The following is a 15000-nucleotide window of genomic DNA, read 5'->3' as shown; positions in this document are numbered from 1 at the left end:
GATTTCTTCGGTTTACATATCTTTATAAATACGAGGATGACAATCACCATAGTCACAGCTAAAATCACGGAAGGCAGTATAAATTTCATCAAGTTTCTTGATCTATGATGATTATCTGTGCATGGTGGAACTTTAAATCTTATTGGACCACAAAGGGCAAGGTTGTTGGTAAAAGATTGATCACTCAAGTTGCCAAAACAACCCCTGTCTGGAATTTCCCCAACCAATTTGTTGTTGGAAACATTGAAATACTCAAGAAAACGAAGGTCTTCTAATGACTTGGGTATAGATCCAGAAAGGTTATTGTAAGACAAATCCAATGTTATCAAACTTCTAACATTTCCCAAGGATTGGGGAATAGATCCCTCCAACAAATTTTTTGATAAGGAGAGATATTCTAATGATTGACAACCACCAATTGAGCTGGGGATATCACCCGAAAATTGATTAAAAGATAAGTCTAGAGCGTCAATTGACTTTATATTTCCAAGATGAGATGACAATTGACCGCTCAAATAATTTGAGGACAAGCTCAAATCCAAGAGGTGTATAAGATTCCAGAAGTTGGAAGGAATGGTGGAATTCAACTGGTTGTAGCCTAAGTAGATCACTCTCAAGGATTTGACATCACCCAAACATTCAGGTATTGAACCCACAAACATATTTTTATCAAGGTACAAGTCCCCCAAATTATTCATTTGGCAAATGTGGTTAGGAATAGACCCTCCCAACTTATTACTAGAGAGATACATTCTTTGGAGCTTCTTCAAATTCCCAATTGATGGTGGAATGGGTCCACGCAATTGATTTCCTTCCAGTACTATCGACAACAAACTACTTAAATTTCCAATTTGAGAAGGAATGACACCTACGATGCTATTGTTTGCTGCCCAAAAATCTTGAAGAGAAGAGGATAAATTACCAATTGAAGCGGGTAGGATACCATTCAGTGAATTTCCTGATATATCCAAGTACTTCAAATCTCGACAATTAGTTAAAGAAGAGAGAAATGTCTCTTGAGCTCCACTCAAATGATTATCCTGGAGAAATATACCTTGTAGATGCTTCAAATTACCAAAGTCTGGTATAAAGCCAGTGAAGAAGTTATTGGACAAGTTCAACGTGGTAAGTTTAGATGCATTGTTGATAGAGCTTGGAATTGGACCATCGAGTCTGTTGAAAGACAAAAAAAGCCATTCGAGATTGGGAAGTGAGATCCCCATATTTGGAGGAAGAGTACCTGAAAACAAATCATAAATATTACTTATCTTCATTAGTTGAATTTAATGTGGTAAGAAACAAATCATAAATTAAACTGCACAGGAAACTATGAAAGCTTAGTTGATAATTACCAGATAAGCTGTTCAAGCCCAGTTCCAGGCCTATCAAAGAAGACATGTTGAAAATGGAAGATGGGATATTTCCAGTGAGAGAGGCATTTGTAATTTCCAATACCTCTAGTTGTGCAAGCTTCCCCATTTCTGCAAGGATTCCTCCTGGAATTGTGTTATTTAACGCATTAGCCAAATTCTACCATTGACCATCTCAAGAAATATGGATATTTCCAGACAAACTATTGTTAGAAAGGTCCATGAATTTCAATGAAGATCTGTTGAACACTGAAATATGCAATTTCTCACATGAAAGCTGTAAAGTATAATATGGAGTATTTGAATATCCAAAGTAAATACTTCTATAAAATCATCCTCCATCTATTCACGATTAACGGTCTCTTTTTACTTTTTACTACTTTTAGTAATGGATCCCACGTTCACTAACTAATTTCAATGCAAGTGTCTCACCGTAGTAACAAAGTAGAAAGAGTTGCATGTCTCATATGCAAGTCGAAATGGTTTTTATAGCAACGGTATATAATATAGAAATATCACACACACACACACACACACGTATATATATAGGGGCATGTTAAGATGCCACCATCCCTTAAAATAATACCATACCACCATTTGCTGCTCTTTATCCAACAATATTTCTTGTCCAGCAATATCCGACACACTATACAACAATCTATAGATTGCTTGTGTATTGTTTGTAATATTGTTGTGTAGCGTTTATAATATTGCGTATGTATAAGCGGTGTCACGGTGTCATTTTAAGAGGGGTTGTCATTTTAACACAAACCTATATATATATTTAAATGCATACTTATTTTGATCTCCCTATATATATATATATATATATATATATATATATATATATGTATGTTTGTGTTAAAATGACAACACCTCTTAAAGTAACACCATACCACCATTCCTAACCAATCATTTGTACAAATGGACGAATAATCAGCTGCCATGTGGCAATCATAAAAAATGGTCAAGGGTAAATTTTCACGGGCTGCAATATCTAATACGCTAGACTGCAATTTTTCTCGGCTGCAATATCCAATCCATTGGACTGCAATCTATAGATTGCAGTCTAGTGTATTGGATATTGCACTCTAGCGTTTATAATATTGCAGTCTAGCGTGGTGTCACTGTGTCACTTTAAGAGGTGTTGTCATTTTAACGCACCCCTATAGGTTTGTGTTAAAATGACAACCCCTCTTAAAGTGACACCGTGACACCACTTATACAACAATATTATAAACGTTACACAACAATATTACAAACACTACACAACAATCTATAGATTGTTGTATAGTGTGTCGGATATTGCTGGACAAGAAAATTGCTGGATAAAGACCAGCAAATTGCTGGCCGTCTTTTTTGGGGGTTTTTTTTTTTTTTTGCCACGTGGCAGCTTATTATTCGTCCACGTGTACAAATGATTGGCTAGGAATGGTGGTATGGTGTTATTTTAAGGGGTGGTGGCACCCTAACATGCCCCTATATATATATATATATATATATATATATATATATATATATATAAAGAGAGGCATATGCATAATACCTTTGAAATCGTTCATGCCCAGGTACAGCTCTTTAAGCATACTCAAACTTCCAATTTCATTTGGGATTTTTCCGTTGAAATGATTGTAAGATAATGACAACAGCTGAAGGTGTCTGCATTTCCATATATTTGGTGGAATTTCTCCAGAAAGTTGGTTGATCGATATATGCAGTTCTTCAATATTTGGAAGACTGTCGCACATATCACTTGGGATATTTCCAGACAAACTGTTGTTATAGAGGTACATGTATTTCAACGAAGACACGTTGAACAGTGAAGATGGAATATTTCCGGACAGAGAGGAGGATTGGATGCTCAACACCTCTAATTGTGAAAGATTCCCTATTTCTTCAGGGATCATTCCTGCATTTTAACACAACAGTATGGATATGAGCTCAGCATGTGTTTGATAGAACAATCTGATTCAACATGTGTGTAAAAAAGAACAAAATATTTTGATAAATGATAAAGAACCTTTTACATGCAAAACTCAAATAGTATATGTTCTCGCTCATTCAAGTAACGTGGGACGGAGAAAGTATGATATAGAAATCACATATATGTAGCTAATTAAAAAAAGATGCAAATGCATAATACCTCTGAGATCGTTTAAACCCAGGTACAAATATGTATGCATGCTCAAACTTCCAATTTCACTTGGGATTTTTCAATTAAAATGATTGATGGATAATTCAAGCAGCACAAGCTCTCTACATTTCCATATGTTTGGTGGAATTTCTCCAGAAAGTTGGTTGGCCGAAATATCAAGTGCTTCGATATTTGGGAGATTATTTCACATATCACTCGGTAGCCAACCTGATAGACTATTATTTCTAATTCTAATAACTCTAAGGGAAGACACATTGAAAATAACATGTGGTATGGACCCACTCAACTGGTTATAGGCTAAGTTTAATATTTGTAACATCTGGAGCTTGGAATTGTTAAACAAAGGAATTGTACTAAGAATATGTTGGTGTACAAATAGAGTTTTTCTAGTTGTGGTAAATTGCCCAACCATGTTGGTATTTCTCCAGTGAATGAATTCATTCCCATAGTCATCACCTTCAAACGACGCAGTTTAGAGAGCACAAAGGGTAAGATCCTAGTGAAACTATTCGAACTGATGTCCAAACATCTGAGAAACGTAAGGTTTCCGAGATGTGGAGCAACAGTTCCAGCAAGGTCGTAGCCAGAGAGATTGAGGGCAGTGACACGGTGGTGTTTGAGGCCGCATGGCACACCAATCCAGTAACAAACTGATGTATTTTGAGACCAATTGGTGCTAAAAGATAGCATAAGGGTCGGAAGTGATGGAGTTTTTGAAGGAAATAAGTGCATGCTTATCAGTGGTGATAGAATTAAAGGAAAGGGTAAAATTATTTAACAGATGCTTTTTATTTTATCAAAGTATATAATCTTAAGTTCGGACACTTGTTTTCATTTGGGTTGAATTGGTCAAATGTGGACATAATAAATATGAAAGACATTTTCAATTTTTATACACTATAACTACAATTTTATGTCCATTGATTTTGTGTGTGTATTATTTTCACAAAATAAAGATAAATAGATTGACTTCCACAAATTTGAATTGCTCTAAATTGCTCTTATTATGACAATAACAAACAATAATGCATATTGATCTCGAGAAAGCTAGGTTGTTGGAACCATTAAATTCTCAAGAAAGGGTTGGTCCTATATAGACAACTATATGGTCATAAAAAGACTTCTCAAAAACTGGTTTAGTAGCGGGGTAAAAAATATTTTTAAACACAACTATATGGCCATAAAAAGTCTTCTCAACACAGCATAGTTTCGACCTCCGAATTTTTAGAAAAATAATTTATTGAAAAATCAAAGAAATCTTAGTTTCTTAAAAATAAAATTTATTAATATTATCAAACTGACTACTAAATAATAAAACCCGCATTCTCTAAGTAATATAAATACCCTAGGACTTTAAAAAGAAAAAAAAATAAAATTACAAAAGTAAAATAAAATTTGCACAAACTATAAATTGGCAATTTTGCGGTCTGATGGCCTAATTTCATTTTCTATTAATGTTTTCGCTTCGTATGTTGGAAATGCTTCTAAATCTTACTCGTGAAAACTATAAATATCCCTCGAAAATTTGTCTTTTAGTAATTGGATGCTTTTAATTTTAATATAAAATTGATAAAGTAAGATAATTATAAAAAAAACTACTCCCTCTGTCCCCAAAAATGCACTTTGGGTTCGGCACGGGTTTTATTGCAAAATTAGTAAAATAAGAGAGAGGTAGAGAGAAAAAGTAATTAAAGTATTGTTCGTAGAGAATGAGTCGCACCTCTTTAGAGAGAAAAGAATTTCCGAAATTGGAAAGCGCATATTATTTTGGGATGGACTAAAAAGGAAATAGTGTATATTCTTGTGAGACAGAGGGAGTAATATCTTACTTTATTACAGAGATAAACTTACTATATGAACTGATTGTGATTGATGTACTTACCCTATGAATTTAAAACGAAAAAAATAAAATTACAAAAGTAAAATAAAATTTGCACAAACAACAATTTTTCCATCCGGTGGCCTAATTTCATTTTCTATTGACGTTTTCACTCCTTATGTTGGAAATGCATCTAAATCTCAATCGTAGAAACTATAAATACCCCTTGAAAAATTGTCTTGGTCACTGGACGTTTTTAGTTATAATGTAAAATTGATAAAGTAAGATAATTATAAAAGATATAGTTAAAATATTATTATAATAAAAGTAAAGTAACTTTATTTTTTAGAGAGATAAACTTACCATATGAACTGATTGTGATTATTTTTTAGGATGAAGGTGAAATAGACAATAATAACTTTCAAATCATTCATCCTTTTGAAATTATGGAATTGTAATATAAAAATCAAAGGTAGAGGTAGTTAAATGAGATGCGTTTACCTCTAAAATTGTTAAAGCCCAGGTACAACTTTATAAGCATACTCAAACTTCCAATTTCACTTGGGATTTTTCCATTGAAATGATTAACAGATAATTCCAGGTGCTGAAGGTGTCTGCATTTCCATATGTTTGGTGGAATTTCTCCAGAAAGTTGGTTGGACCAAAGATGAAGTACTTGAATATTTGGAAGACCGCCGCATATATCACTCGGTAGCCAACCTGACAGGCTATTATTTCTCATTCCAATTACTGTTAGGGAAGTCACGTTGAACATACCATGTGGTATGGATCCACTCAGCTGGTTATAGTTCAAGTTTAATATTTGTAGCTTAGAATTGTTAGACAAAGATGCAGGAATTGTACCTAAGAAAGTGTTGTTGTACATATAGAGTTTCTCTAGTTGAGGTAAACCGCCCAACCATGTTGGTGTTTCTCCGGTGATTGAATTTGCTCCTACATTCATCACTTTCAAACGACGAAGTTTAGATAGCTCAAATGGTAAGATTCCCATGAAATTGTTGGAACTGATGTCCAAATATCTGAGAAACGTAAGGTTTCCGAGATGTGGAGCAACAGTTCCAGCAAGGTCGTAGCCGGAGAGATTGAGAGACGTGACACGGATGTGCTTGAGGCCGCACGACACACCAATCCAATTACAAACTGAAGTATTTTGAGACCAATTGGTTCCCAAGATAGCATAAGGGTCGGAAGTGATGGAGTTTTTGAAGGAAATAAGTGCATGCTTATCAGTGGTGATAGAATTCAAGGAAAGGGCAAAACTATTTAACACCAAGATTGAAAGAAGAAATGAAAAAGTAAAATTCTCCATTAATATGCTGTTTGGCCTTACTTGATAGACTGCTTTCTCTATAACAGATGCTTTTTATTGTATCAAGAGTATGTAATCTAAGTTCGGATACTATTAATAGTAGTACTTGTTTTCATTTGGTTTGAATTGGTCAAATGTGGACATAATAAATATGAAAGACATTTTCAATTTTTATACACTATAACTACTCTTTTATGTCCAATTGATTTTGTGTGTATAATATTATTTTCACAAAATAAGATAAATAGATTGACTTCCACAAATTTGAATTGGCTCTAAATTGCTCTAAATATGACAATGACTAAAAATAATGCATATTGATCCCGAGAAAGCTAGGTTGTTGGAACCATTAAATTCTCAAGAAAGGTATATGACACTTATATTTTTTGGTAGTAGAAGAGTATGTTCTTTTTCCTTACTTGTTTGTGATAAATTTACATGCAAATGATTAAGGAAATTATAAAATATGAATTAAAAAGGATGTAATTTTCTTATCCAAACTATTCCATGATAAATTTATAACCAAAGCAAATTTATAACCGTGGTTACATCTTTCAAACTTTGAGGTCGGAACATATTTTCTCTCATATATAACTTGACACCTACAAATTTTCAAATAGAAATATAAAATCACAACTTTTCAACTTTTTCCAATTGTTTCAAAATGATCAAAATAAAAAAAAATAACATTAACAAAATCAAATATTATTTGATGATAAAACAAAATTGTTCTAAACAAAACGACAATGTTCAAAAACCTATAATAGGATTGGTTTTGCAGTACCACTATAGGTATTTTTCTACTACATTTTAAGTTTTACAGGATACATGTGCACGCGTCAGTTTGTAAAGCATACTAACAAAATATGGAGAAAATCTGCATATAACGTCTGTCAACTAAACTTGTCACATTTCTATTTTTTTCCTTTAAAATTAAGCAAACAAATCTATCAAATAGAAGTATTCAAGTATTGCTATTATATGTGGTGTCTATGAATTTCTAAGAATTTGAAGATAAATGGATTGACTTCTATAAATTTATTCTAGTCTTTGTGGGGCTTCTCACTAAGTCAGTCTCATTATTATTCCGAACAGTCTCTTTTGGTCGGTATCACTATATACTTTTGGTCCAAATATCTATTTCAGCTCCTTTAATTAAGGTATAAGACTTATCAAATTCGTCAATATACCAATTAATTAATATATTTTGATTAGGGATTTCAATCGGGCTAACCAGTTCGGGCCAAGCTACTCGGATTATTGTGCTATATGGGTGCGCGCTATTCGGGTTATGAATTTTTCGGGTCATAACCCTAACCCTAACCCACCCGGTGTTGGACTAACCCATCTGGCTATTCGTGCCTAAAAACTTTCGAAAAAAATCTCTTGTAACAAAATTTTCTTCTATAAAATAATTTTAAATCTTCAAATTTTCATAGTTTTCTTCAATAATAGTTAGAGAGAAGCCTTTCATCTCGATCAACTACGTCATAAACAAAGATAAATCAAAATTAAATCAATCAATTTGAATTAAAGCTGGCGTTCGTGTCATTATTTTGGCATTTTTCATTATTAATTATGTATGCAAATTAAAAATCATGTCTTACTTGAATCATTATTAAAATGATAAATATATTGACATTTTTTTATGGGTTAGTTCTTAATTTTGTCTTGATTAGCTTTGGTGGTGGTAAGATAGTAGTGGCAGATGATGGGACGAAGGAGTAATTCGTTGAGGTGGAAAGTGAAAGTTGATAATGTGGGATCGAGTGAAAAAGTGTAGAATGAAGAAGACTAATTATTGTGCCACATGAAATTCAAAAATACAAAAAATCTCTAAAACTTACTATTTTTTAACTAAAAGTTGCGACCCATCGGGCCGACCCGCAACCTGATCGGGCTAACCCGTTTAACCCGCCAATCCATTCGGGCTAACTCGTTTTGTATTTGGGTTACAAAACTACAATCCTAACCTACTAATTTTACCGGGCTATTTGGGCCGACCCTCGGATTTCGGTTGGATCGACATCCCTAATTTTGATAGAGTTTTGATCTATGCAAAACTTAATCTTAATACCAAAATACAGAATCAATGGTCTAGATTTTGTATTGAGATGATTTTTGTATATCATTTTCCTATTTTGATAAAAGTAAGTATATGTAGTCCTAAAACATGTAAACCAAGCAAAATCCAATCCTTAAGAGTTAAAACCTTGTAAAATAGAGTTTATTATCAGCCACGCGTATTTTCTTCAACATGACTCTGCACGTACAAAAATTTATAGTACTGTCTAATAAACTTTGAAATAGCGAAAACAATTTTCAGACTGTCATAATCTGTATAGACTATATTGTATTACGTGATCAACGGGGTGATCGACAACGTCAAACTTCAATTTTTGTTTTGAAATATGAAAAAAAAATCTATCAAATGATATTCTCAGAACAAATATCTATCAAATATGATAAAACTAGCTAATACATTATTTCAGTTACATTTAATAGAATTAATTTTAAAAATATAAAGATACTTGTATAGATTGAACTGCTATTCACTGTGAATAACAACCGCAAACCTAATAAATCTATAAAAGTCTATATATACCTTTTTTTTTTTCAAAATTTATTTCATCCATCCGGAAGAATAGTCAATATGTGGTAAAAAAAATTAATTTTGGTCATCCACATGAGTAAAGTGTAAACTTCATTTTTTATTGGCAAAGAATCATAAACTCTAGAGTAAAGGCCAAATGTGGTCCCTAACATATGGTCGTTTGATCAATTTGGTCCTTAACATTATCTTTTTGATTATTTGGTCCCTCACAAATAAACTCGGACCCGAGTCGGTCCTTAGTTAACAATACCGCCAAAAAATAGACGGTGATTGAAATTTGACTATATTAAATTACTAATGGTAATTAATTATATGTAATTATAATTCTTTTTCTATTAGCAAAATTGGAAAAAAGATAGTATCGGTTGCAAAATGAAATGAATAATTTGTAATTTAATAGGAATTAAGAATTATATTAAGGACCAAATAATAAAAAATGATCAAAATGATAATGTTAAGAACCAAATTGATAAAACGGTAATATGTTAGGGACCACATTTGGCCTTTACTCTAAACTTTAAAGGTTGGCCTACGGTGGACTCAGAACTCGTAAGTTTTTTATTTGAATATTAACCACTTTACTTATTGACCAACACAGACACTAGTGTGTTCATTTCTAATCCTAAATATATTTTGTTTCATATTTAACGGTTACATAAACAATATATACATTAATATTAAAGCTTGTGATTCATTGCTAACTCACTCTCTAGTTGCTAATACAATTAATTTAAGATCATAGGATTTTAGAAATTTAGTGGTCTAAAATTTACTACGTGTAATTCTTGTTTTTATTAATTAAATCGAAAAAGATAAAAAAACTGCCAATTAGGTTATTGGATGAAAATATCAATATAGTGTTTTGAAAATATCAACACAATGCTTTGAGAATATTAACACGTTGTTTTAAGAATGACATTCAACATGTATTATATTGACATATTTTATATACTATGTTGTCATTTGTTGTTTGCACAAAAAATTTTAAAATTTTTGAATTTTTTTTCAAAAATTGACATCAGAACATATGCAAGTGAGATATCGTTAGAATCCTTATGAAATTATCTTTAATTTGATATATGTTGTGCAAAAAAATAATTTAAATCAAGAAAGTTATATACATTTTAAAGTTATGGGATATTTTTTAAAAGTTAGTTACAACTAATTTGTTGTAAATTGACCTTAATACCCTTATTGACGTTTTTGTTAATCATATTGACATTCCGGGGCTGATGATCTAGGCCCTTGATTTGAATATCTAATGGCTATTATTTAATTATAGTTAGTTAGCAATTAAGTATTGAGTTAGCAATATAAATTTTCAGATTGTGAAGATATTTATATTTACATTACGTAATCAACGGGGCAAATGAGGCTGTGGGTCATCGTCGACTCAAGTCTTCAAACCCTTTTTTATGTGCTTGATCTTAGAAAAAAAAAAAAAAAAGAAATGTGTGAAAAGTTGTGAAAAGAAAAGAAAATCAAAGGATTGGAAAGTGAGTTGAAGGAGAAATAAATAAAGTGTTAATAGTGTCTTGGGTTTAGAAAAGTGGAGTTATCTCTACTCTACTTGGGATATTTTTATTTTTAAGTCACTTTTTAGCCAAATATTCCTCAGAGCCTACATTACAACCAAAGATAAAGACTTTTCGGACTTTTGAAGCTTAATCACATTTAGTAGAGGAGGGATTAGACTTTGAGCAAGCCTATGGTAAACTTTGCACGATGCATGATTTGAGTGCTTATATACCCATTATCTTTATACACTTTGAGAGTGAGAGAACACTTCCCATCTTTGAAGTTTGTCACATGCGAGGGCTTGAATTCAAGGTGTTCCACGAGTTAGTAATGAAAGTGCACTAATAAGCCTTGCTTGATTTGATTGCGTTAATACATGTTTAAACTGTTCTTCCATCTTTTGAGGCAATTATGACATCCAGTCCTTGTGCATTCCGTGTAATACCCGCACCCTTAATTCTTTTCTTTCGTTTTGTTTTTGTCGAGCTAAAGATGTAAGTTCTCTTTCCAAGAAGGGTTATTGGAACTCGAGCCCTTGTTATGAGATTTAATTCTTTTTAGTTGCAAGTAAAAGCTAAAGTAATCAAATGAACTAAACAATTGGACTTTGCATTGTAAAATATCACGAATTTGCGAATAGAAATTTCGAAAACAATTAACGAGCAACTAACGTTCAAATGCTTCAATACATAGAACAAAATTAACTAATGAACAACAAAAATATATATATATATATATATGTTACATGGAGCAAGTCCTCAAATAAAGGAGACAAGAAAAGGAAAGGATAAAATGTGCATTAATCGAATAGAATCGGTCTCTCCTCCGGGCCGAGAGTTCACGGCTGTAGCCGATCAGCCGTGGACCCCGAAGCATCAATCCGCCCCGGGCAGCAGCTCGGCGGCCAGTCTCCTCCCAACCTACAAGTAGAAACCAGCTTTAGCTACTATAGAACAAAAGAAAACTAAGGGAACTTCTACCATAAGGAAGGAGACAACACCTCTTTAGTTGGGAGACCAAAGACTTACCCAAAAAGGGCAGTCCAGCCTGCAATCTGTCACGCCAATGCAGCACATGTTTTCTCACCAGCCACAACAAACAAGTATCAATTAATATCCATGTACTAAGTACTCAAATAAAGCCATCTCTCAAGTATATCCTACTGCAGAATCATAGTCAAAGGGGATTCTCTGTAAGATGGGAACAAAATAGTGTAACAACCCCAATTAATCCCCCATAGTACCTCAAGATTTCAGCCTATAAAAAGCCCCCTCCACACCACACACCAACTCCTTGCACACACACTTCAAAATTCAGCAAAAACAGAGAGTTAGAGGGCAGAGCAAGTAGTGAGCAGCAGCAAGTCAGCCACTCCTTCGATTTCCAGAGGTAATACACCTCCACCCTTCCTCCCAATCATTTTTCATGCCATCATATAGAGTCACCACAACTTAGGAATCACAATCAATATAACACAAGCACGATAGGCTGCCCTTATGCTATAGTTCAGTAGCAAGTTTCTTTTTTTAAAAAGAGTTAAGCTCTTTCTAGTGAGCAACCAAATAAATCCCAACAAGTTCAAGGAATCCCCATTAATCACATAACAATCTAACATAGTTACTACTCCAAGAACTCAACATAAAAGCCACTAAGAGGTAGGGACTAGAGAAGGCTTAGCTTAATCATAGAGTTGACCGGCAACGGCGGGACTCCGAGGAGCTCTGCGGAACAGCTGCAAGCCACGGCCGAGAGAGGGAGAAGGAGGCGATGCCTCCTCTCTGCTGCCGGAATCGCCGAGGATGGAGCGCTGGGCAGAAGGGGTGAAACGGAGAGAAGCGAGGTCTTCTCCTCTCCGATGGCGGCTCGACAGCTCCGACAGAGGCTCGCTTACGAGCCCAGAGGTCGGCGATGGGTAGGTAGCAGCGGCGAGGTTTCAATTGGTGTCGAGGCGGGGCGGATGGTGGTGATACCGCCGGCCTTGACCAATCAAGTAATGTTTTGGCCCACTAATTAAATTAAAGTAGGTATGAGGGATCTAATTAAATCATGGGTCTTACTATGTTGTGGATTTAATAATTAATAGCCCGCATTTTATCTCCACGAGGATAAGTCGTTTCTCTTCCGGAATCTTAGTACGAGTGCTCAAATAATTAATTTTAAGAGACTACAATACGCTAACGATGAATAGACCTCGAGCTTATTTTAGTATGCTTAAATAAATGGCATGGGAGGTAGCACCCTCTAGTTAAGTGAATAATTTTTCTAATTTAATTAAATCTACTGATTTAATTAATATTCAAGAATTTTAGAACTCTTCTAGAAAATTTAGAGAAAGAATAAAATGATCATCGCACTTAGGATGCATTCATGTTTAAGCTTAATGGATATCTCAAAATCTAATTAAGTATCATTTTATTTCCTAAAGGGACGTCTTCGAACGTCATCTAAGACCAAGTTAAGGAAATTTCGGAAGGAGCTTTAGCTTTTGAGGTGGGCATTTCTTTCAAAACGTGATTTCAGTATGAAAATGTGAATCTTTGCTCAAGTATGTTGTCATGCCATGTTTTGTTTTATGATTACCTATCTGCTTGGCTATGCCAATTTAAGTTAAATCGAATTCGGGTCCCAGTAGGGCCGCAAACCCTACTCGGACTAGTGTACACATAAGGGGACCGTGAGCTAACAAAGGAGTTGGCCGGTCCAGTGACCGTCGTGGAATGTGGCCACATTCCCGGTTCACATCAGTTTCAGATATGGTATATCTATGTTATGTGATTGCGCAATCAAATCTTTACTAAAGGAAAAGTATTTTAGTGACTCGGGTCTTTTAAGTAAAACCCCGTGATCACTCAACTGTGGCATTGACAATTAAAGATAGAACCATTTTTGGCAATGTGCCCACTGAGTATATCAAATACTCAGCCCTGCATGTTATTTTCAAATGTGCAGGTTGAACGTGGACGAGCAGGCGAAGGTGTTGGGACAAGCATTTTAAATAAGTAGTTAGGTAGCCCAAAGTAGCATGTCTTCATACGTGCTATTTTGTCTTGGACTCTTCCGCTGCAAACCTAGAATTATGTACTAGAAAGCTTTGAACTTAGTCTTGATACTCTGAACACGTTTTGACTATGTACCCATATGCCTTTGATACTTTTGATTTAAGTGATTTCATCCTTTTTATGTTGTCCCTTGATTATTGAGAATTGTTTAGTCGCGAAATAGCTACGCTCACTAGCACTAGGGAGTTGTGGTCGTGACAGAGTGGTATCAGAGCACCGTTCTTTCGCTCTGGACCCAAGAACCTTCTTTCAAGCCTTAGTCTAGAATGATAGTACTAGGCTAGAACATGACTTAAATGGAAAGTTAAAGGACCCAACACCTCGACTCGTCACGTTCAACCGCAGCAAAGGAGGTAAATACCTATATTTCTTGAAAAAGTTTCAAAAAAAAGGGTATAATAATGTTTTAGTCATGCAAAAACTATGCAATCTCTTTGAAAAAAATGTGTCTTTCATGAAACGTTATGAGTTGCTTTTTGGACACTAAGTGTAATGAGCTATGCATGACCAGCTATGTGATCTTTGGACTTATGGTGATAGTGTTAATAACTCACATCTGGGACTATGCATGCAAACCTAGAGCGCCTAAGGAGGTACATTAGGCTAGAGTATCTATGAACGAATAGTCGTGAATGACAACTCTTGCACCGCTTCCAAGAGCGATGAAATCAACGGAAAGATGCAAGATAGGGCGAACCCCTAACTTGTCTTGAAAATAGAACTTTAAATGCGAACTACGGCGTACTGTATTACGACCTTTACGTTTAAAAAGGAGGAAGAACGTCCAAAATTATGAGGGCCCACGTGTCACTCAAAACGAATACTAATACGATCTACCCCTATCAGGGAAAACCCTAACGGTTTATCGATACGACGGCTAGTACTATATATTTCACTATGCATATTACTTCTATACTTTATTTTCTCTTTTCGCGTTTTTGAGAGCCCATTCTTTCGTACAGATGGCACGACAGCGCTACACCCATCGTAGGCCGCTCCGAGCTGGCGCGGATTCCGAGGCAGTGGTTCGCTATTTCCGGTCCTACCGCCGCTGCCATGGGGATACGCTGGCAGAGTTCGTAGCTCACTACGCGAAGTTATGGGACGAGGCCAACTGTCATGGGGTGAAGCCCTA

General features: G+C 34.8%; 1 protein-coding gene and 1 long non-coding RNA gene across 2 annotated transcripts in view; one reads left to right on the top strand and one right to left on the bottom strand.

Moving 5' to 3' along the window:
* Positions 1-6674, bottom strand: part of LOC125206625 (LRR receptor-like serine/threonine-protein kinase FLS2) — a 12386-nt gene extending 5712 nt beyond the window's left edge. The window contains exons 1-4 of the mRNA XM_048105865.1: positions 6122-6674; positions 2917-3279; positions 1353-1496; positions 17-1240 (exon numbers count right to left, since the gene is read on the bottom strand). Of these exons, the coding sequence (XP_047961822.1) occupies positions 17-1240; positions 1353-1496; positions 2917-3279; positions 6122-6674 (2284 nt within the window). The remainder of the gene's footprint in view (positions 1-16; positions 1241-1352; positions 1497-2916; positions 3280-6121) is intronic.
* A 6522-nt stretch (positions 6675-13196) lies between these two features.
* On the top strand, positions 13197-13972 carry LOC125203977. Its single transcript, XR_007173469.1, has 2 exons — positions 13197-13296; positions 13756-13972. It is a non-coding gene; the product is annotated as an uncharacterized LOC125203977 (long non-coding RNA).
* The last annotated feature ends 1028 nt before the right edge of the window (positions 13973-15000 follow it).

The sequence above is a fragment of the Salvia hispanica genome, chromosome 2 (assembly GCF_023119035.1).
Source record: "Salvia hispanica cultivar TCC Black 2014 chromosome 2, UniMelb_Shisp_WGS_1.0, whole genome shotgun sequence".
In the NCBI taxonomy this organism is placed as follows: Eukaryota; Viridiplantae; Streptophyta; class Magnoliopsida; order Lamiales; family Lamiaceae; genus Salvia; species Salvia hispanica.
The sequence above is the reverse complement of the archived record's forward strand: the minus strand, read 5'-3'. Positions and strand labels throughout refer to the sequence as shown.